The 21860-nt window shown below is 42.4% G+C and overlaps 1 protein-coding gene across 1 annotated transcript; it reads left to right on the top strand.

The window, feature by feature from the left end:
- Positions 1–1776: 1776 nt before the first annotated feature.
- On the top strand, positions 1777–21411 carry LOC118242292 (schlafen family member 13-like). The gene is given in 6 exon segments (XM_035532349.1): positions 1777–2088; positions 16908–17210; positions 17424–17642; positions 17644–17717; positions 17858–17987; positions 21379–21411. Coding segments are annotated over 6 exon segments (1071 nt in total).
- The last annotated feature ends 449 nt before the right edge of the window (positions 21412–21860 follow it).

Below are 21860 nucleotides of genomic sequence, written 5' to 3'. Positions count from 1 at the left end.
TAATGAGCAGCGTGGGGTTGTCAGCCTAAGTGTTTGTGACAGGCCCCACTCTGGGCACAGCTGTGCAGGACCCTGCTGTCCTTTCCCCACAGCTGTCAGGACCTACGCAGCACTCCGAAGGAGACTCTCTCCTCCTCTTTCTAGCTCCCCCCCTTCTCTCCCTCTCCTCTCTCTCTCTCTCTTTCTCTGACTCTCTCTCCTTTTCTGTCTTCTTCCTTCCTCTCATTTTTTCCATGATTTTTATTAATTAAGGATCTAGTCTGGAGTGGTTCCTTCCCTCTGAGTCACGGAAGACAGGGCAGGGACTAATCCCCAAGGCTTTCCTCTGTACAGGGTCACAGAGGAACCAATGCCCTGTTACACTGGGTCAAAGGGCAGGTCAGAAAACCTGCTTCCAGGTCAGGCTTCACATCAGGAACCCAGTAAGCCGCACTCTCTGGGGACGAGAGGAGCGTGTTATGCTTTAAGGGAATGAATGCACCCAACACGGATCTGAAAGAAGCAACAGACGTCCAATCTGTGTGGGGCCATCGGGGTCCCACTAGTAACTGGCTGCCTGAAGTGGACGTGAACTAATCTCTTTATCTTGTCTGTTTTGCATTCTTTTTTTCTATATTTCATTTCATTCATTCAAGTGATTTATTGTTCTAATTGCTTATCAAATTAACAATCCTACCGAGAGTGCACCATCACAAAAATAAAGCTATTTACACTGAAAGAGGGTGGTATGCAAAGTGTGTGTGTGTGTGTTTGCACATGTATCTGTGTGTGTGTGTGTGTGTGTGTGTGTGTGTGTGTGTGTGTGTGTGTGTGTGTGTGTGTGTGTGTATTTCTGTGTGTCTGAGTGTATCTGTGTGTGTGTGTGTCTTTGTCTGTGTGTATGTGTGTCTTTGTCTGTGTGTGTGTGTGTGTGTGTGTGTGTGTGTGTGGGTGGGTGTGTATCTGTGTCTTCTTTACATGGTTTGTACAGGAATGCATGTCGTACCTCCACAGTCTATTTGCGTAATACCAGAGCAGGTTAGCTCCACTCCCACCACACTGGACTGCTCCGCCTGCACCAACTGACACACATTTAGTAATCGACATCATATTGTTCAGCTTCAATCACTGAGGGCCGAGTGAGAGATTTTACCCATCATCCTCTGCCTGTCCAAGATTTGATTTCCCCAGCCATATGCTAAAATTCTGTAAACATTTACATTTATCTGATGTTTTTTTCCAAAGTGACTTATAATTATGTCTGAATACAGCTTCAGCAATTGAGGGTTAAGGGTCTTGCTCAAGGGTCCAGTAGTGGCAACTTAGCAGTGGTGGGACTTGGACAGGCAACCTATGGCTTACTAGTGAAATACCTTAGCAACTGTAAAGATATATGATCACGATTTTCTTTACGATAGTCACTATAAATCATAGTATTCTTTAACTCATTATGAGCAGTTTATGTATTTTTCATATATCCCTTCTTTCATGAACATATAACTTTGTATTTGAAATATACATCTCAACTACTATCTATATTTTGCACTATATTGGACTGTTTGCACTTGTGTAGCATGTTGTCTGTTGCACTGTTGTTTTTGTGTTGCACCATGGTCCTGGAGGAACATTGTCTCGTTTTTGTTGTGTATATAGCTGAAATGACAATAAAACCTCTTGAACTTGAACTATATGTAGATAGTAGCTGTGTTCAATATGTAGGTAGCTGTGTTCAATATGAGTTTGGTGGATGCAAGGTTGGTGGATTAGAGGTTGGTGGATGTGAGGTTGGTGGATGTGATGCTGGTGGATGTGAGGTTGGTGGATGTGATGCTGGTGGATGTGATGCTGGTGGATGTGATGCTGGTGGATGTGAGGTTGGTGGATGTGATGTTGGTGGATGTGAGATTGGTAGATGTCAGGTTAGTGGATGTGATGCTGGTGGATGTAATGCTGGTGGATGTGAGGTTGGTGGATGTGAGGTTGGTGGATGTGAGGTTGGTGGATGTGATGCTGGTGGATGTGATGTTGGTGGATGTGAGATTGGTAGATGTCAGGTTAGTGGATGTAATGCTGGTGGATGTGATGCTGGTGGATGTGAGGTTGGTGGATGTGAGGTTTAGCCGGGGAGGCTGTGGGTGTGCCTGCCCAGTACCACAGCTGCATACTCCTCTGTGATGTAGGCCTTAATAACAGACCATTTACCCCCACAGAAAACACACTGGGCCTCCATTAGAGCCCAGCATCAGACCACTCTGCACTTCATTAGTGAACATCTACCTGTGACAGCAAGATACAGCACAGAACAGGCAGCAAAACGACAATCATCTCGACGCTGCCAGCCAGGCAGACTGGCAATAACAGCTTGCTTTAGCGACTGCTAAGGGCTTTGGGTGACCATGAAAAGAGAATCAGTGTTGATGTGCTCTGTTAAGGAGGAACCCTTGGCAGGGCTACAGCACCCTTGGTAGAGCTTTCCTTCTCAGCAAAGAAGATATGTGTGTGTAATGCATGCACACGAATAGCAATGCACATGTGTGTGTGTTTGTGCACATTTCAAGGGATGTGTGTGTGTGTGTGTGTGTGCATGGAGGGTTGTGGCCTGTGCTCTGTAGAGAGCACGGCGTGCTGCCGTCTCTGTCCACACATCACCCTGCGTCAGGCTAATTACGAGCAGAACATGATGTTACAGTACCGCCCTGCAGCCACCAGGGGGCAACACACACAGCCGCACCTAAAGGCAAGCAGCAGGAGATCCTCTTGAATTCAGACCCACACACACTGGTACCCCTTAGTTTCACATATTCACTCCTCCTGTCAGTGAATTGAGTGACAGGCTCGTCGAAGCACACATTCTGACACAGGACCAGCACTTAAGCCAGGCCTGACCTGTCTTCCTGTCAGTCTACAGATGAGACTCTGTGTGCGTGCGTGCGTGCGTGCGTGCGTGTGTGTGTAAGTGAAAGATAGAAAGACTCTATGCACATGTATTTTTTGTGTGCATGTCTGTCTTTATATCTATGTGTATATGCACACGTGTCTGTGAGCATGCATGCCTACATTTGTGTGTGTGTGACTCGCCCAAACCCCCTACTTCCACGACTCCCAGTGGAGAGAGAGAGAGAGAGAGAGAGAGAGAGCGTGTATGTGTGTGTGCGTGTGTGTGTGTGTGTGCGTGCGTGTGTGTGTGTGTGTGTGTGGACTGCGCCTAGTCAAGCAAGCTGCCCATGCTCACTGGCATTTCCCAAATGCCCCAGCTGGAGGTCTGAGTGACACACACACACACACTCTCCCAGTGCACCAGTAACAGAAAGAGTGTGTGTTTTGTGTGTGAATGAGTGTGTGCGTGTGTAGAGGGGGTTGGAGGCACGCAGGTTCAGGTTTGTACGTCCCTCACACCCCACCGACAACGCAGTTGCCGCTATTAGCTTCAGTCGCGACACTGATTCAGACCTGCGTTTCTGTCACAGCGGTCGTGCGCCACTACAGATGCTCAGAAGTGCAAGGTGCTTCATTCCCATCAGCTGACAGCATGACGCCTTTTATTTTAAGTGATGTTAGTGTCTCTCTTTAATGACATTTCTGTCACACTCTTCCCCCAAAGTAATGGATGAACTATCCAAGATGGAAGGGGGTGGCAGAGAGACAGAGAGAGATAATTGTCTTTCTGGAAAGATTCTGAAATTACTTCCCGATTTCAGTCAAGAATTTGGAAACACACTTATGAAAGAGGCTCTTAAGTAATTGATAATGGATGCACACACACACAGAGAGAGAGAGAGAGAGAGAGAGAGAGAGAGAGAGAGAGAGAGAGAGAGAGAGAGAGAGAGAGAGAGAGAGAGAGAGAGAACCAGTACTGATGAAATGATTGATTAATTCAAGTGATGACACATAAGCACCCCAAAACATGTGTCCGTAGCAACTGGTATCCAAAGCATCTAACTCGAGTCCAGAACCTACAGCGTCACACTTACATGCAGCTGCTTATATGTGTAATCTACGAGATATATGCTCAAATCCTTATTCCTAACCCTAACCCTCAGATGTTGTCTCCGTGGTGTATGAATTCACTCATCTCCTTACCTCCATGTAGCTAAAGAAGTCCTGGTTGAGAACTTGCTCCCTTAGCATTCTAGATCGAGTTAAAGTGATCAAAACCCCAAACAGGTCATTAGAGTCTTCGCCAATCGATCAGGCACGGCCTCAAACAGCGAATGCTCATTATTTTCCGCATGCTCTGCCTATCCAGGCATAAACGGCCGTGGCAACTGAAGCCTCATTTAAACACAATATTCATAAAAGCTATTAAATATAATAGGCCTGTCTAGTTAATGATTAGTGCTCATTAAACTGTCCTTCAAAAGATTTATTTTCAGCTCTTATTAGTTCGTGATGGAATAATCGGGTCTCGCGGAACAGAGGCTAGTTGTTTAATTATTTTATACGGTGGCTGAAAGCTCGAGCTCCTGTAATGGCTACGCCAGTGAATGTACCTAGAGCAACGCAGAATAAAGCCTCCACTTACAAGTTATTTTAAAATAGCCTACAGTGGAAGGACCGCCTACGCTTCGTTCTCACAAACAGTCGTTTGTATACTATCTGTTACTGTGTTTGAATTTTTGTACGCCCTTCCAAGTTTTAGTGGAGTCAAAACTCTTAAAAGTGAAGCATTAACCTTGCCTCGACGGTACAGTTTGTGTTGAATCCGGGAGCAGGTGTTATGAATTCTCCTCGTGTTGCTCTTGGACTTCTCGATGCATTATTCTAAGAGCTAATGCCTTTTAATGCGTTTTTCATTAATGGGGCTACTAAAGAGCCGGCCACTGTGGGGCTGTCGCGATACCCGTGTCAGAGTCGAGGAGGCTGAGGAAGGAGAACTTTGTGGTGCCATTTTGTTTGGCACTGCACTGTAATTAAGTTGCCAGCGGTGCCGTGTTAACGCTGCATTAGCTCTTGTGGGGAGAGGGGGGGCGGGTGAGCCCGGCTGTACGTAAACAAGTAGAAACAGCATTGGCCGACGCTCCGGCCGTTTTTGTAACAAAGTGACCTCCATTAGAGGCCATTGTCCACACACACACACACACACACACACACACACACACACACACACACAGGCCAACTTTGACAATCAACCATATACACTGGGTGCAGTTAATGGCATAATTCATCATGTCTCTGTAGTGGGGTAGTAGCTGTGTGTGTACATTTGAAACCCACATCTCTATCCATGACCCCCAACCTCGTTAGGGTCACCGTCTCCATGACCTCCAGCCTCTCTCTCTTTCTCTCTGTTTTTCCTCTCTCCATTTTTTGTCTCTCCATCTCTTTCTGTCCTCAGTATCTTCCTCTCTCTGCCATTCTCAGTCTCCTTGTGTTCCCGTCTGTGTGTGTGTGGTTTCATAGCAGGCGAGTTACTCTGGGTTTCAGTCTGGCATCTTGGCCTGCTGATCCCTCTCTCCCTTTCCCTCTTTGCCATAAGCACACTGGATAAGGCGTGTCCAGAACAATCTGGTCCATATTTGTCCATCTCCACAGTGACCAGCCTTAGGGGCAGACCCACTGTCTCTCTGACCCCAGGTGATCAGTCGTACTGCCCTGCCACATGGTGTTTTGACAGAAACTACTACCTGTGTGTAAGAGTGTGTGTGTGTGTGTGTGTGTGTGTGTGTGTGTGAGAGAGAGAGAGAGAGAGAGAGAGAGAGACAGAGAGAGAGAGAGAGAGAGAGAGAGAGAGAGGCACTCCAGGCTGTTTGTACAGTAATTAGACATTGGTGAGTAGGTAGCAGCAATAATGTGAACAGACAAGAGTTTTTACACTTGAAAGAGAAATTACACACAAGGCTCATGGAACACACACACACACACACACAAATACACGCACACACATAGAGCCCACTGACTCAGGAACCACGATGTGTGAGAAAGAGAGAAAATCAGAGGCCAGAACACTGCACAGGCTGTACAGTAACAGTAAGGACTGCAATTTAGCACTGAAATTCGTACTGCACAGAACTCATGTCACCATGTCAGAAAGTGACTCAGAGGCCTCGATTCTCAGAGTGTTCGCAGACAATTTACCAATCTGAATGTAAGCACAGGTCATGTAATGCATGACAGTGTGTAGATGACGTGGGTGAACTGTCGGTCAGTTCTGCTTAGTCTTCACAGCTGTGACTACAGACAGAGATTACAGACAGACAGAGATTACAGACAGAGTCTATCTGAAAGTGTGTGTGTGGGTGTGTGTTATGTGTCAATGCAGTCTAGTGGCACCAGCTGTGGCCGTTCACTCGGGCTTCCATGTCCCAAGGCGTGATGGCCACTGTGTGTGTGTGTGTGTGTGTGTGTGTGTGTGTGTGTGTGTGAGTAAGAAAGGATTACCGTGTCATCTGTTTATTTCTGTAGTGAATGACCAGCCTGAGGGGCTTTGGGTTACACACACACACACACACACACACACAAAGCCAATTCCCTGCACATTCATTATAGTTAAAGGTATGACAAACACAAGTACATTAGTGACCTTCCTGCCAGGAACAAATGTATGTCATGTTGAAAACACAACACCCAGACACTGCTTAACATGGGTCATCTTACAGCACAACACCCAGACACTGCTTAACGTGGGTCATCTTACAGCACAACACCCAGACACTGCTTAACGTGGGTCATCTTACAGCACAACACCCAGACACTGCTTAACGTGGGTCATCTTACAGCACAACACCCAGACACTGCTTAACATGGGTCATCTTACAGCACAACACCCAGATATTGCTCGATGTGGGTCATCTTACAGCACAACACCCAGACACTGCTCGATGTGAGTCAACTTACAACACAACACCCAGACACTGCTTAACGTGGGTCATCTTACAGCACAACATTCAGACACTGCTTAACGTGGGTCATCTTACAGCACAACACCCAGATATTGCTCGATGTGGGTCATCTTACAGCACAACACCCAGACACTGCTCATTGTGAGTCAACTTACAACACAACACCCAGACACTGCTCATTGTGAGTCAACTTACAACACAACACCCAGACACTGCTTAACGTGGGTCATCTTACAGCACAACATTCAGACATTGCTCGATGTGGGTCATCTTACAGCACAACACCCAGACACTGCTCATTGTGAGTGAACTTACAACACAACACCCAGACACTGCTCGATGTGAGTCATCTTACTGCATAATTCTTCCTTCCCTTCATTTCTTATCTGAACCATGAAGAATTGAGAAAATATTGTTTTGCTGTTTAGTAACATGGGGTTTGAAATCCATTTATTCTTTTTATTGAATACTGTATGATTTATGTGTTGTGTTTTGTGTGTGTGTGTGTTGGACAGCAGAGTCTACTCTCCCCCTCACTAATCTGAACGGCCCCCGCCTTCCTGGCTGCAGGTGAGGCTGTGGTAAGAGCGACTCCCCCTTCGCACGCCGCGCACTAATGACAGCAGCCGGAGCAAACGGAGGCGGTTAGCTGTGAGCGAGGGCCAGCCGAGGGGTCGGCTAGCCCTGCGCTAATCATCCCAGCGGGGGTCCTGTCTGCCGCCGTCCCGGCTTTCCGCATGTGTTCAACATCGGCCCATTTAAACGTCAGGCAGTGATGGGCCGCCCCTCCCGCACACATACACAGAGAGAGAGAGAGAGAGAGAGAGAGAGAGAGAGAGCGCCCGCGCGCGCGAGAGAGAGAGAGAGAGAGAGAGAGAGAGAGAGAGAGAGAGAGAGATGATGGTGGCAGTGGTGATCCGATGAGCCAAAATTACCTTTTAATTAGCCGATTCTTTAGACTTCCATAATTGTTTTGGTCACACAACAAATGCCGAGGCCTGTAATTTAAAAAAGCCATTTTCAGGATGAGAAATCTGAGTGGTATGTGAAAGAAAAAGAAAGAGAGAGAGAGAGAGAGAGAGAGAGAGAGAGAGAGAGAGAGAGAGAGAGAGAGAGAACAATCAAAGTGAATGTTTCATTATTAGATGAGTGTTTACAAAGATGTTATTGAAGTGTAAATCAAAGCAGGCAGAAACATGCCGATCAGGGGGAAATAAGATTTGCAGGCTGGTAAAAATACAAAACCAGTCATCTGAGTATCTTGTGGCTAGTGGGGAAGCCTTGGGAACAAGGTATCTGTGATAGGAACGTCTGCTGACGTGAGCACACTGACCAGCACTAACACAAACAGGGTGAGAAATACCAGAATGAGTCCGAGTCACCTGGATGAGGGAATATCCTCAACCTGCTAGCTGTGGCTGTTTTATCCTACACAAACCTTTATGCTTGCAGTCCAACTTTGTAAAGCACAGTAATATCTTTAAACCATTAATAGTGTAATAGAAAATATTCACATTCCGTTTTAATCAACTATTTAGAAGGTTAGGAGAAGAGAGAAATCTATTCGACTATTAGACACTGTTCATTTTGATACACTGAGAAAAAAATGTTTCAGTGATTTAGAAGCACTTGTGTTGCTGGGCATATTTAAATCACAATGAACATCAAATAGTTTAAAGTTTTAGATTTAGATCAATGAGGGAGCCAAAAGACTCTCTTAACGCATGTACACTGACTCTAGATCCCAACAGTTGCTGCAGGATGTTTAAGAGTCACCAGCCCCTGGTGTTCGGAACAACTTCGGCATGGATTACCGTTACTCTTTCAGCTCACCTTCCCACTTCATTTCTGTGGGATGTCCATTTTAGCTCTTTAACACCCTCCCCTTTAAGGGTTTTATTTCTTCATGCTTGTACCTTATAATAAGTCTTTTTTTTTTCTCTTTCAGTTTTATTTAAAGCAAAATTCAAAGCGGTCAACTATAAATGCAGCTCAAACATAATAGAAGGGAAAATTCAGAAGAATGCATGGTGTGACAGATGTGCTTGTGTGTGCATGGCCCTGTGCCAGTGGGTGTGAGTGTGTGTGTGTGTGTGAGTGAGTGCGAATGTGTGCCGGTGTGTGTGTGTGTGTGTGTGTGTGTGTGTGTGTGTGTGTTTAGAGAGCAGCACCCTTTACTTCTTTCTTTGGGAAGGATCTGGAGAGGAGTCACCTCGCTGAGTAAGACCTACTCACACACACACACACACACACACACACACACACACACACACACACACACACAAACACAGTTTCTCTCACCTTAGTAGCTGAGACTCCCTTATCTTTACTGAAGTGGCTAACTGGACTGAATATAACGTAGTAAAGCCTGGATTGGTTATATGCTGGGCGGCCCGCGGACGATGAAGTTCCTGTTGAGTCTTGGTCCTCGCAAAGTTTCTTCTTTAATTCCACCCAGGGAGTTTTTCCTTGCTACTGTCATCTTTGGCTTGCTCATTTGGGATCTGGACCCAGACATTTGTCAAATTTCTTTGTGATAACATGCGCTGTAAAATAATGGTACATAAATAATTTTGACTTTATGATTTCTGTTCATAAAAATAAAACCATCCTCTTGGGTTGTTTAGTGTATCCACTGCTAAAAAAAAAAAATAAAAGAGCTAAAATGACAGTTAAATGGAATTTGATGCACAATATTTTAGGTGCTGTTGGAAATGTGAAGAAAGACTCTAACTTGTAGAGTACTGTCTACCCCTAGTGGTCACTTCTGTGTGCTGGTCAGGCCCCAATGTTCCTCGTCATCAATGAAGTAAAGGCTAGCGCACAAATCTCTCAGAATCTCATAGTCCTTATACGACTCAAGGAGATGGTTTTCTTTTTTAAATAGATGTAGTTTCTGGATCTGTGTGAACAATTGTGGAATGTCTCACTGTCCTGATGCTTTTGGCCTATTTCGAAGGATTCAGTAGACATGTTAACCAGGACGTCCACATATCTGTGATGTCCACTAGAGAAGGGGTTTTCAAACTTTTTAAATATGGCCCATCTTTTGTCAATGGTTTTAAATGTGACTCATGCATCATCAACAATGCATGTAATTGTTCTTAAAACGAGTTACGTTAACTAATTTGCATTCTGTGTCCATGTCATGACTGGCCCCTCCTAGCGTCCTTATTGTCATGGTTTCCCTGTCTCGTTTCTTTGTTCTGCTGTACTTCCTTGCTGTGGTTCCGTTCCTTCATTTCTCCTCCACCCCTCATGCTCTGCGCCTGTGGCTCGTTTAACTCTTAACGTAGTTAATCCCTGCCGTTCGGCGTGTTTTGCGGGTTGTTGCAATGTTAGTGTCCGTGCGGTACGTCTAGCAGCTGTAGCCTGCATCCCCTGTTTGTCATCGTGTGCTTTTGTTTCGTTTAGTTGATCGTGTATTCCCGGACTCTCCGTACTGGCTGTATGACCCTGCACTACCCTAACGAATATGACTCTGGATTTGCCCCTAATAAATCTCGCTCGTCTCCGCACACGCGTCCGCCTCCTCACCGCTCACCGTTACAGTCCGAACAGAAACAGCGCTATAGGCCATGATGTGCTGTTTCACGTTACATGTCGAAGTATGTTACAGATGTATCTGTGTGGCTGTTAACAAAAATAGCTAGGGTTGGGGGTTTTTTGCATCCCGTTCTTGTCATGGTTTCAAAGACTGCACTAGATACTTTTCAAGCACCGTATCCCAGAAAGCAGTGCCTGTAAAGTGGGTATTAAAAAACGCGGAGGCATACTGAGGGTGTAGCCTGAGGACATACAGCGAGAATGTGGAGTGAGGATGTGCAGTGGCCCACTCTCCATGCAGCTGTGCTGTTTCGGGTGGGCATTTAGGACAATTCTGGCAGAGGCCCTTTAAAGATACTTGTGGTATTCTTATCATGGGGCCCAAACAACCCTGGCAGTGGCCCAGTCTCCATGTGTTCAGTCCAACAACTTTAAAAGCACTGAAGCCCCAAGCTGAAACAGCTGCTGACATTTACAACCAACGAGGAGAAATGCACCCTTATTTGTCTGTGATGGGCTCACTGCAACTCAGAAGCTGCCATGCATACAGACTTCCCCTCTGGGATACTGCCTCTGCTGGCCAAGGAGGGCAAGTGCCAGGAAGATCCTCACTCACTTTTCATACATCCCTCCATACATATAGCAAGTATAAGATAGCATAATGGTATCGTTTTTATATCTCATAGACTGGGTGGAGAAAGAAGAAGGTTCACAAGTGCAAAACTGGCCCTTGGTGTTGTGCTAGCTAATGTTTCAAACTGAACTAGCCAGAAGAACACGTTTTTCTTCCATCTGTAATTTGATGATGGAGGCAGAACTCTCTCAGTGTAAATTGGTGCAAAAATATTTTCCAGAATCTTTTGACCACGGAGAGTCCCTTCAACTGAGCTGTTGTGTGTTTGACAATATAGAGCCCTTTTCATGGTGAATGAAAAGCCTTTTCAGTGAATAAAGTTCCGCATTCACAGAGGTTCTCTCGAGTGTACCAAGGTCTACGTGCCATTTCTGCAGTCTAACTACTAATCACTCAGTCATACTGAAATGGCAAAGTAGCATGTGGAAGTACAGATAATTATGGCTAAGATCTTCCGAAGAGCAATCAATGAGATGGAGAACTATGCTGAATCTGTTACACCAATGTAACATAAAACACTACAACACTGCAATGGTGACTATAACTCCTATCTTCCAAAGTCATCTCTTGCTCTTGATGATATAGCATGAACACAGGCACCCAGTTTCTTGATCTGAAATCCATATATTACAACTTGGACTTGATCTTTTCAAGTTGACCACCTCCTTCATTCTACAGTGAAACACAAGTCTTCCTCTCCACTAAATCACCACCTCTCCCCATCCCACACCCCAATCTCACTACATCAGTTTCAGAGAGAGTCAAGCCTGAAATGAGAATTTTTTGATGCAGGAACGCCACTCCTAGCTGATAATTACTTTGCTGCAGTAGACATCAGAGCAGATAAATGCCTGTAGCGCTCTCTCTCTCTTGCCAGTGATTTCAGTCAATTCTGTAACCTTTGAACCTTCAGCAGAATGGTTACTATGCCTTAGTGTCTGTGATTCAGGGATCATTTATACAGTCCGTACTTTTTTTCCCAATTTAACAGGTGCACTTTATTTACACTTGCTTTATTTAATGATTTTTTTTCTCCTAACCATAAAGATTGAGAGAAAAAGAATTTCTGTCGCAACTGCACTAACAGCAGGACAAGCAGAAATAAAACTTCTAAACAAAAAGTTCTCACACACAGTGCCTTGCTAAATACAGCAAAATACTGTCTGTACAGAGAGCCATTACATTATTAGACACACCTTAACCTGTAGACCTTATCAGCCGGCCTTACATTGATAGTCAGTGTTAAACTGTGGGCCACCACTAATGGCACAACTATTGTATTCTGAAGTCTGCTGACTGATACTGGAGTCCTGTATACTGTGTACATCAGGTCATATCCTTCTTAGCCTTTTCTTAAGTGACTTGTTTTTGACTAAAAGGCATGTGTTATATGGATGCTTTTAATATATATTTGTACAATAAGTACTCTCTAAGCAAACACTTATGAATACAGTATAATGTGATTGTCACGGTTGGTCCCTCCTATTGTCCGTCTCTATGGTTTCCTTGTCTCATGGTTCACTTTTCCAGTCCAGTTCCAGTCCTTGTTTTGGTTTTCACTGTTAATGATTTGCACCTGTGCCTTGTTTAGTGTTCATTAGTTCAAGTATTTAAACCCTGTCTGGCGGCTTTGGAGTTCTGATGTTCATTATTTGAGTGGTTGTGTTTGGTTGATTGAATACACGTCTGAACGGTTTTTGAAAGCCTGCCTGTTTCAAAGCCTTCGTTTGTTAGCCTGCTTTTATCCTAGCGTCTTTGTTATAGCCTGTTTCCCCTGTTTGCCTTCGTGTGCATTTGGTAATTACTAGCCTTCGTTTATTCTAGCCCGTGTTTTTATCATGTATTCTAAAAATCTCCGTGTTAGCTCTATGACCCCGGACTACTCTAACGACTATGACTTTGGATTTACCCTTAATAAATCTTGCTCTCCTCCGCATATGCGTCCGCCTGCTCACCGCTTACCGTTACGGTAATACAGTGGACAAAAAAAGCACTGAACACATCAGCAATCTATCACCATGCACCAGCCCAGCTGATACTAATTAGCACAGGTAGATCAGTTAATGGAATCAGCACTTACTGTGTTCAGTACTTTGGTTCTGTATCATTACACGTTTCTTATGTTTTTGCCTGAATTGGAATGCTGTTTACTTATTTATATATATATATATATATATATATATATATATATATATATATATATATATATATATATATATAGTGTGGGGTTGCATAAATTAAATGAATGCTAAGCTTACAATAATAGAGAATAATGCGCAGAAGGGAATAGGACTAATGCTTGAATTAATAAAAATAATTACTGTATGTCCAGACATACCAGGAAATGCCCTAGAAGTGCGTATGTGTGATTGTGCAAGAAGACATGTGCACGCGACAGTCAGACAGAGGCGACGGCTGAGATGGAAAAGAACAAAAGCAGAAGTGGCGCGAGGCGAGAAAACTATAAGTCTGTCTGTTGCAAAGTTATGCTTGAGATCTCACTCGCACTGCGCTGTGAAGTGACACCTCCAGAGCTCTGCATTAATAAAAGGCCACAAGGTAACGCACTGTTTCCTGTCTCTTCTTTCCTGCATCAACGGACACAATATATATATATATATATATATGAACACCATCACCAATTTCTCTCACTTGTCCAGTTTGAGGAGCTGACTAATGTCCGTAAATAATGCAAATACACTTCAGAGTAATAACATGCTTTCTATAGCCACTAACTTCATTTTGACAAAGTTTCCTCCAAAAGATGGCATTTATCTTCAACGGCCACACTGACTGCATTCCACAGGCATCCTTCAAATAAACTGTGTGTTTGAATAAAAGGCCATCTTTCGTAAGAGTGACGGAGGTCCGCGTTGTTCCACTGCTATCCAGCAATAGTAGGGATCTGTTTATGTGTAGTGCTTACTGGCTTCTGTACTGTACAGAACATCCACGACAACGATCTCAAGAAGATATAACGAAGAGTCCTTGTCGCTAGAGGATATATATGATTACTTGGAATAAATATCATTTATGATTGGGCTTTTCGTTCAACTCTCGATGCCCGAATGTTTCCCCTCTGAAACGGTCAAGCCGGGTGTGGCACCGCTGCACGAAATTTGTTGAGAAGTTGGCTATGCTTCAACTTTCCGTGGTGTTTATGAGTTATCTAGTTATCGTCTGTCCTTTGTTATGAAACAACAGTTAGCTACTTGATCCGCGTAGAAAACTGGTCGTAAAGTGGCGGGAAAATGTTTTGTCCTAGCTCCAGACGTTTTCATATCATGAAAATTCGTGCGCCATCGGTACATCATATAAACTGAAATTGCATCAGATGTGTTAAAAGGCTTCACCCCTGTCTTGCTCTGTCTCTGTGCGTTTGCGTTAGTAAATATCTTAAGAGAAACTGTTGTCTTAACCATTAAGAATAATTGTAGTCTAGCCCATATAGGTTAAATATCAGATCACCTTGGTGCAGAAGCAGGAGTTCATCAGAAGTTACGCAGTTCGCAGCTAACGCGGCCTGGGGAAGGTATGCCTACCAAACCTCTGGTAGATCCGGTGATAAGACACTCGTTCCTGGATTAAGAAGGAAAATTAACAAAATCACCAGGACTGATGTCGATATTTATTCATCCAGATTATACATCAGTGAGCAAAATTTAAGCAAAACTTATCCAGTCTGTGAGACTAAAATAATAGGCCGCAAGAACGCAGTTTTAGCTAAATAATTTTCTGTGCTTGTAAAGTTAAAACTCATTCTGAATGTGTTCTCTTTTTGTTGTAAAAACCTTATAAATTGTTTATGTTGTATTTTGATAAGTTGTACGCGGAGCAAATAACTTTTTATCTTTGCGATTTCACTTTTACTAATCTATGGACACGGTTTTCTGTGAATCGTTTTGCATTTGTAAAGTTTTTTATTGTATTCAACGCAAACAACCGGCCCTCAAGGCAAATACAAATCCAAGACAAATTCAAAATGATTCATAAAGAATGTGAAGGAGAAGGCTTACGTGCATCAGTTCAACAGTTTATCCTAATGCATAACATTTTAAAATTATTTTTGCCTTTTTGCAGAAAGCAGAATCTTTGCCTCTGTGACACAAGATCCGGCTTCATGATGAAGGGGGCTTACGCTGATATCAAGCATATTGTGGTAGATGAGGGGCAAAACAGAAAGGCACAGAAGCTGGCTAAGAGATCAGGAGGACTCCTTTGGGTTTTCCTCGATTATTTCCAGAAATGTCATACCTTTGTTGATGGCTTGCCCCTACTGACCAACAGACCAGCAGGGCTTACCTAGGCCAGGTTGTCCAAAATTCAAAAAAACATATTTGATGAAATGAATAAACTAATTAGAGTGATTGAACGTAGATCTAGTGGAGATATGTCCATCCACTTGACACGTGTGCATGAGAAAATGACCTATATCCTCTCCTTGGAAGGGAACTTTTATTTAAACCATTACAAAGCTCCTATAATGACCGAAGTTGTGAAACATGTTGAAACCCTTTGGAGCAGGGCCATTCACCCAGAGATATTGCTGTTCTCTTCTCAACTATGGAAACTAAGTCTTCTCTGTTGTACCAATATGTCAGACCTTCTTTCCAACATGGTAGCATAGAGAATATAAATGATGATGTGGTAGTGATGGACACTATCCGCAGGTTCTCTGGCCAGGAGAGAGACATTGTGTTTCTGGTTGAACCAGCTGCTCATTACAGCCAGTCTGAGATTGAGCCCAGTCTTTTGCTGACTGCATATTCCAGAGCTAGAATCAGGCTTTATGTTTATCATCTTTCTTGAGATGATATGGAGCAATTTCCAGAGCTGCAGTTGCACGTGCTAGCCAAGCCAGTTAAACTCAGAAGTATTACTGATATTTATGGTTGAACGCAGTGATGTAGGCTGAAAGCTTTTCACTGGTTAAAAATCATTTGTCCTTTTAGAATATCATAACCTGCACACACACAATTGTATTTAAACAATGAATTAACTAGATGACTTGTTATTCAAGTGACTCCTAATCCTGCCAAAGCATGCTTGTAAAACAGCCCACACCAATAGCAGCTTTGCCAGCTGATGGAGTTATTAACACTGGCAAGTTAGTAGGATTTTGGTCTACTCATAGTACTGAGACTGGTGTTATTAAAGGTAATAAATGACATTTATTTGAATACAGATTGTGGTAAGTTTTACCACTGTATCGGTTTTGCCATTGCTTGATGCTATGGACCATAACCTTTTATAGGTAGACTTGAAGTGGGTTGGACTCTCAAGAACAGCTCTAAAATGGTTCAGTTTGTACCAGCAAGGCATGAATTACTGAAATAGAAAACAATATTTCTGAAAGAATGCCAGTGACATGTGGTGACACTCAGATTTACTTAGCTCTTTCCCCAGACAACTACCGTGCCTTTGATTCTCTGCAAGTTCCTTGCGCACATTTTGGGCCAGAAGATTCTGCAGTTGAAAAAAGACAAAACACAGATTATTATATTGGGTAATAGCAATGAGAGGTGCAGACTAGCTGCCTTCTTGGACTGGAAAGCCCTATACTCTAAAGAGCTAGTTCATAACCTAGTAATAGACTCAGGATGTAATATGCTTTTGTATTCTTCTATATCTGATGTGAAGCACTTTGAATTCCCGCTGTGTATGAAAAGTGAAAAACAAATGTGAAACATACTATTTTGAATCATCAGTTCACCACGTTATATTGTTCTTTAAGTTTGTGTATACAGTTATTTCTTTTTCTGCTTGCTTGGGTTTTATACAACTGTGTAGAGAGACTTTGGGTAAGAACCGCGTGCGTGCCTGCATTGTCTCTTGCGTCCTCGTTTTGTTGCTAAGGAGAAGGTGGTCTCCCCATTCTCTGCTGTGTGCCTGCTCTTTCCTGTCTTAAGACTGTCAGTTACAGAGCACCAGGACCAGCAAATGAAGACGTCAATGGCGAGGCTCTGTTGATCTTCTCTGGGCAACATGCCAAATTGTTCTCTATTGGGAAGAAAGAAACTGCTGAGTTGTGGAAATATGCTAAAGAAACAGCATTTCATCTGAAACAGAAGCTGGTGAATCTTGGTGGATACACAAAATGGATTTGCGTGGTCCCTTGTCTACTGGACTGCAATACAGGGGAAATGATACAAAGTGAGACTGCTGGTCACCCCCTGTATCCTCACAGCTACAGCTTGGGTCATCTGGAAGAGGTGAAGGCTTGGTCACCTTGCTGAGTAAGACCTACTCAAACATCTCTCTCACTCTCACACACACAGTTTCTCTCACCTGGGTAGCTGAGATTCCCTCAGCTATACTGATGAGGCTACTTGGACTGAACATATAGTTAGATGGACTTTCGTATTTTTTGCATCCTCTTCCCTCTTTGTGTTCACCTGTCTTATTCTGTTCTCGTTCCTCGTCAGGTGTTCTCCCGTCTGCTTCTATTTAGGTGTCTCTTAGGCATTGTGGTCCTCAGCTTCACCTCACCACTGAGACACAGGCTTGGCTCGGAGATCATCAATCTGCTCACTGAGGAACGGTACAACATTCTTCAGTTTTAGGAAGGCCATAAATGTTTGTTTATTCATGGCTTGGCTGGTTCTCGGAAGACATTGCTAGCGATGGAGAAAATCAAGAAGATAAAAAAATTCTGAACAGTGTAAATTGGAGAATATCCTTTATCTCTGTGAAAATCAAGGTTTGAAAGACTTCATGAGGTGGGTTTTAAGTGAGATTTAAGTGTCCATTGAGATTCTGTTGCCATTGTTTACATCTTTAAATTGATAACAAAGGAGGCTTTAGTGCATCAGTTCAACAGTTTATCCTAATGCATAACATTTTAAAATTATTTTTGCAGAAAGCGGAATCTTTGCCTCTGTGACACAAGATCCAGCTTCATGATGAAAGGGGCTTACGCTGATATCAAGCATATTGTGGTAGATGAGGGGCAAAACTTCCGCATCAAGCATGGAGACTGGTACAGAAAGGTAGAGGAACTGGTTCCGATATCAAGAGGAATAATCTGGGTTTTCCTTGACTACTTCCAGAAATGTCAGACCTTTGTTGATGGCTTGCCCCTATTGACCAATCAGACCAGCACTGCCTACCTAGGCCAGGTTGTCCAAAATTCTGAAAAAGTATTTGATGAAATGAATAAACTAATTGGAGTGATTGAACGTAGATCTAGTGGAGACATGTCCATCCACTTGACACATATGCATGAGACAATGACCTATATCCTCTCCTTGGAAGGGAACTTTTATTTAAACCATTACCAAGCACCCATAATGACAGAAGTAGTGAGACATGTTGAAACCCTTTTGGAGGAAGGCCATTCACCCAGAGATATTGCTGTTCTCTTCTCAACTATGGTCCAAAAGAGAAGACTTAGTTTCCAATCATATGTCAGGCCTTCTTTCCCACATGATGTCATAAAGCATATAGATGATGATGTGGTAGTGATGGACACTATCCGCAGGTTCTCTGGCCAGGAGAGAGACATTGTGTTTCTGGTTGAACCAGCTGCTCATTACAGCCAGTCTGAGATTGAGCCCAGTCTTTTGCTGACTGCATATTCCAGAGCTAGAATCAGGCTTTATGTTTATCATCTTTCTTCAGATGATATGGAGCAATTTCCAGAGCTGCAGTTACACATGCTAGCCAAGCCAGTTAAACTCAGAAGTATTATTGATATTTATGGTTGAACGCAGTGATGTAGGATGAAAGCTTTTTATTGGTTAAAATCATTTGTCCTTTTAGAATATCAGAAGCTGCACACACAAAATAGTAGTTAAACAATGGATTAACTAGATGACTTGTTATTCGTGACTCCTGATCCTGCCAAAGCATGCTTGTAAAACAGCTCACAACAAGAGAGGTTTTGCCACCTGATGGGGTTATTAGCACTGGCAACTTACTTAAAGATGGGCTTGAACAAACTGAATGTTATTTAAGATTTAAGCCAGTTTCACTCAAATAATCTTTCCGCAATATGTGTGTTGGCCTTCCGCATGCTGTCTAGACAAATTTTGGTCAGGATTTCGGCCTACTCATACTACTGAGTCTGGTCTGATTAAAGGTAATTAATGACATTTTTTTGAATACAGATTGTGGGAAATTTTACCACTGTATTAGTTTTACCACTGCTTGCTATCATAGACCATAACCTTTTATAGGTAGACTTGAAGTGGGTTGGACTCTCAAGAACAGCTCCAAAATGGTTCAGTTTGTACCAGCAAGGCATGAATTACTTTGCTGAAATAGAAAACAATATTTCTGAAAGAATGCCAGTGACTTGTGGTGTTCCTCCAAGGTTCAGCTCTTGGGACGCTCCTATTTAACTTTATACAAGCTTCCTCTTGGCCAAATCTTACTCTTGGCCTCTTGGCCAAATAAGATTTTGGGTTATCTCACCACAGCTACGCAGACAACACTCAGATTTACTTAGCCCTTTCCCCAAACAACTACCATGCCTTTGACTCTCTGCAAGTGCCTTGAGCACATTTTGGGCCAAAACCTTCTGTAGCTGAAAAAAGACAAAAACACAAATTGTTATATTTGGTAATAGCAGCGACAGGTACAGACTAGCTGCCTTCTTGGACTGGAAAACTCTATACTCTAAAGAGCTAGCATGTAACCAAGTAATAGGCTCTGATCTCAGTTTTAGTAGTTACATAAAATGTTACTAAATCAGCATTTTATCATCTTAAAAACATCAACAAGATCAGAGATGTCCTGCCAAAACCAGATCTAAAGAAACATATCCCTGCTTTTATTTCTAGCAGAGTTGAATACTGTAATGGCCTCCAAACAGGCCAAAAAAAATGTAATCAAAATGTTGTTCCTGTGGCACTACACTTTCAACTTTTAAGCACTACAGTGCATTTTTATTTCTTTTAATTTATTACAATTTTCTTTACTTTTTTCTTCTTTTCTTAATTTTCTCTTTACACACTTTATATTCCTTATATCTTTACTCATTTTAATGTAGGTTTTGTCTCTCTAATCTTTCATTTTATTTCTTTAAACTCCATTTTAGCTTTAATATTTTTATTCTATTTTAAGTTTTTTTTCCTTGCCAAAGACCTTCCCAGGGTGATCTCAGGATGTAATATGCTTTTGTATTCTTCTATATCTGATGTGAAGCACTTTGAATTCCCATTGTGTATGAAAAGTGCTGTAAAAAGATAGTATACACTTTCGGTCCAAATGATTGATTTATTGCTTGTTTTGATTGACAGCTGTCAATCACCTCAACCCCACCCCAACCTACCCCTACACCCAGATATTTATTACATGATATAATATCATATACTATCATGTTACATTACATTACAGTGATTAAAGTAAATTAATTAGTGCTCAAACATGCATATGGGTCTCAGGTCTGTCTTTCTCTCTCTCAATCACCCACTCACATACTCCCCTCCCATTGGATGATTCTCTCAGAAAGTCACACCTCCCTCCAACTCCTCCCCTCCATGGCTACTTTTCCTTTCTGACAAAAATAAAGTAAGGTCCCACCAAGTTCAGATTTCTGCCTTTTTCCTACCCAACCAACTGGACCTGTGTATGAGAGAATGTAGGATTTATTTGATTGAGATGTATTAATGTGATTAAAGAAAATGAATACTAACCCAGTCTTTCTCCGCTTTCTCTGTCTGTTCAGTGTCCTCTCTGACACACACTCTGCAGTCAGATATTTATTAGATGCTATTATGATATTACATTATATTATATGAAATTAAAATTTTAAAAAGTAAAAATAAATAAATAAATAAAAACGATGGGGGTTCTCAGAATTGTTTTATTGACTTTTTAAAAAAAATTCTTTAATTGAGAGATAATCAAGTGATTAAAGATATTTGGCTTGAATTTAGTTCTAGCGTTATATTTTTTAATTTTGTTACAGAACAAGATAGTATAGTATAGTAAAGTATAGTCAACCAGTTCTATCCTTTTTGAGAAAAACTTTAACTTCGAAGTAGGTGAATCTATTTACTTAAATTAACCAATAAAATGACCGTAACATCAATGCGGTTTTGGCATAAAGGATACCATCATGGTGATCTTTTCTGCTCTTGGTCTATAATTCTGTATCCAGTAACTACATGGTCATTGTAGGCATACCTTCCCCGTGGTCTATAATTCTATATCCAATTCTATAACTACATTTTGACAAAAATGCCATCTTTTGGAGGAAACTATCCTCAACGGCCGCGCTGACTGCATTCCACAGGCATCCTTCAAATAAACTGTGTTTGAATAAAAGGCCATCTTTCGTAAGAGTGACGGAGGTCCGCGTTGTTCCACTGCTATCCAGCAGCAATAGTAGGGATCTGTTTATGTGTAGTGCTTACTGGCTTCTGTACTGTACAGAACATCCACGACAACGATCTCAAGAAGATATAACGAAGAGTCCTTGTCGCTGGATTTATGTGAATACTTGAATAAATCTACTTTGTTATTGGGTTTTCCGTTCAACTCTTCAGCCCTGAACGTTTTCCTTATGAAACGGCCAGGGTCTCGAGCGGGACGTTGGTCGTCGATTAATTATTAACTGATTAAACGTGACACTAGTCTTAAAAGATAACAGAGATCAGGAAGCAGGGAACCTCGGAAAAAGGACTCGCCAACACATAAATAAGTTTAACTTCACCCAGAGCTATAAAAAGGTACCCAATTTTGACATTTTCTGAAACTGCGTTAAAAATCAGAGTACTCGGGGTATTTTTCCACACTAAGTTACAAAACCTAACCTAGTTGTGGCAGACTTATCTAGCTGACTTTAGCTATCTTAACTATCTTATTAGATATTTCACTGAAATGACGGTGTCGTTATTCATTCACGTTTGTAAGGA

Source organism: Electrophorus electricus, chromosome 12 (genome assembly GCF_013358815.1).
Source record: "Electrophorus electricus isolate fEleEle1 chromosome 12, fEleEle1.pri, whole genome shotgun sequence".
NCBI classification, from domain to species: domain Eukaryota; kingdom Metazoa; phylum Chordata; class Actinopteri; order Gymnotiformes; family Gymnotidae; genus Electrophorus; species Electrophorus electricus.
The sequence above is the reverse complement of the archived record's forward strand: the minus strand, read 5'-3'. Positions and strand labels throughout refer to the sequence as shown.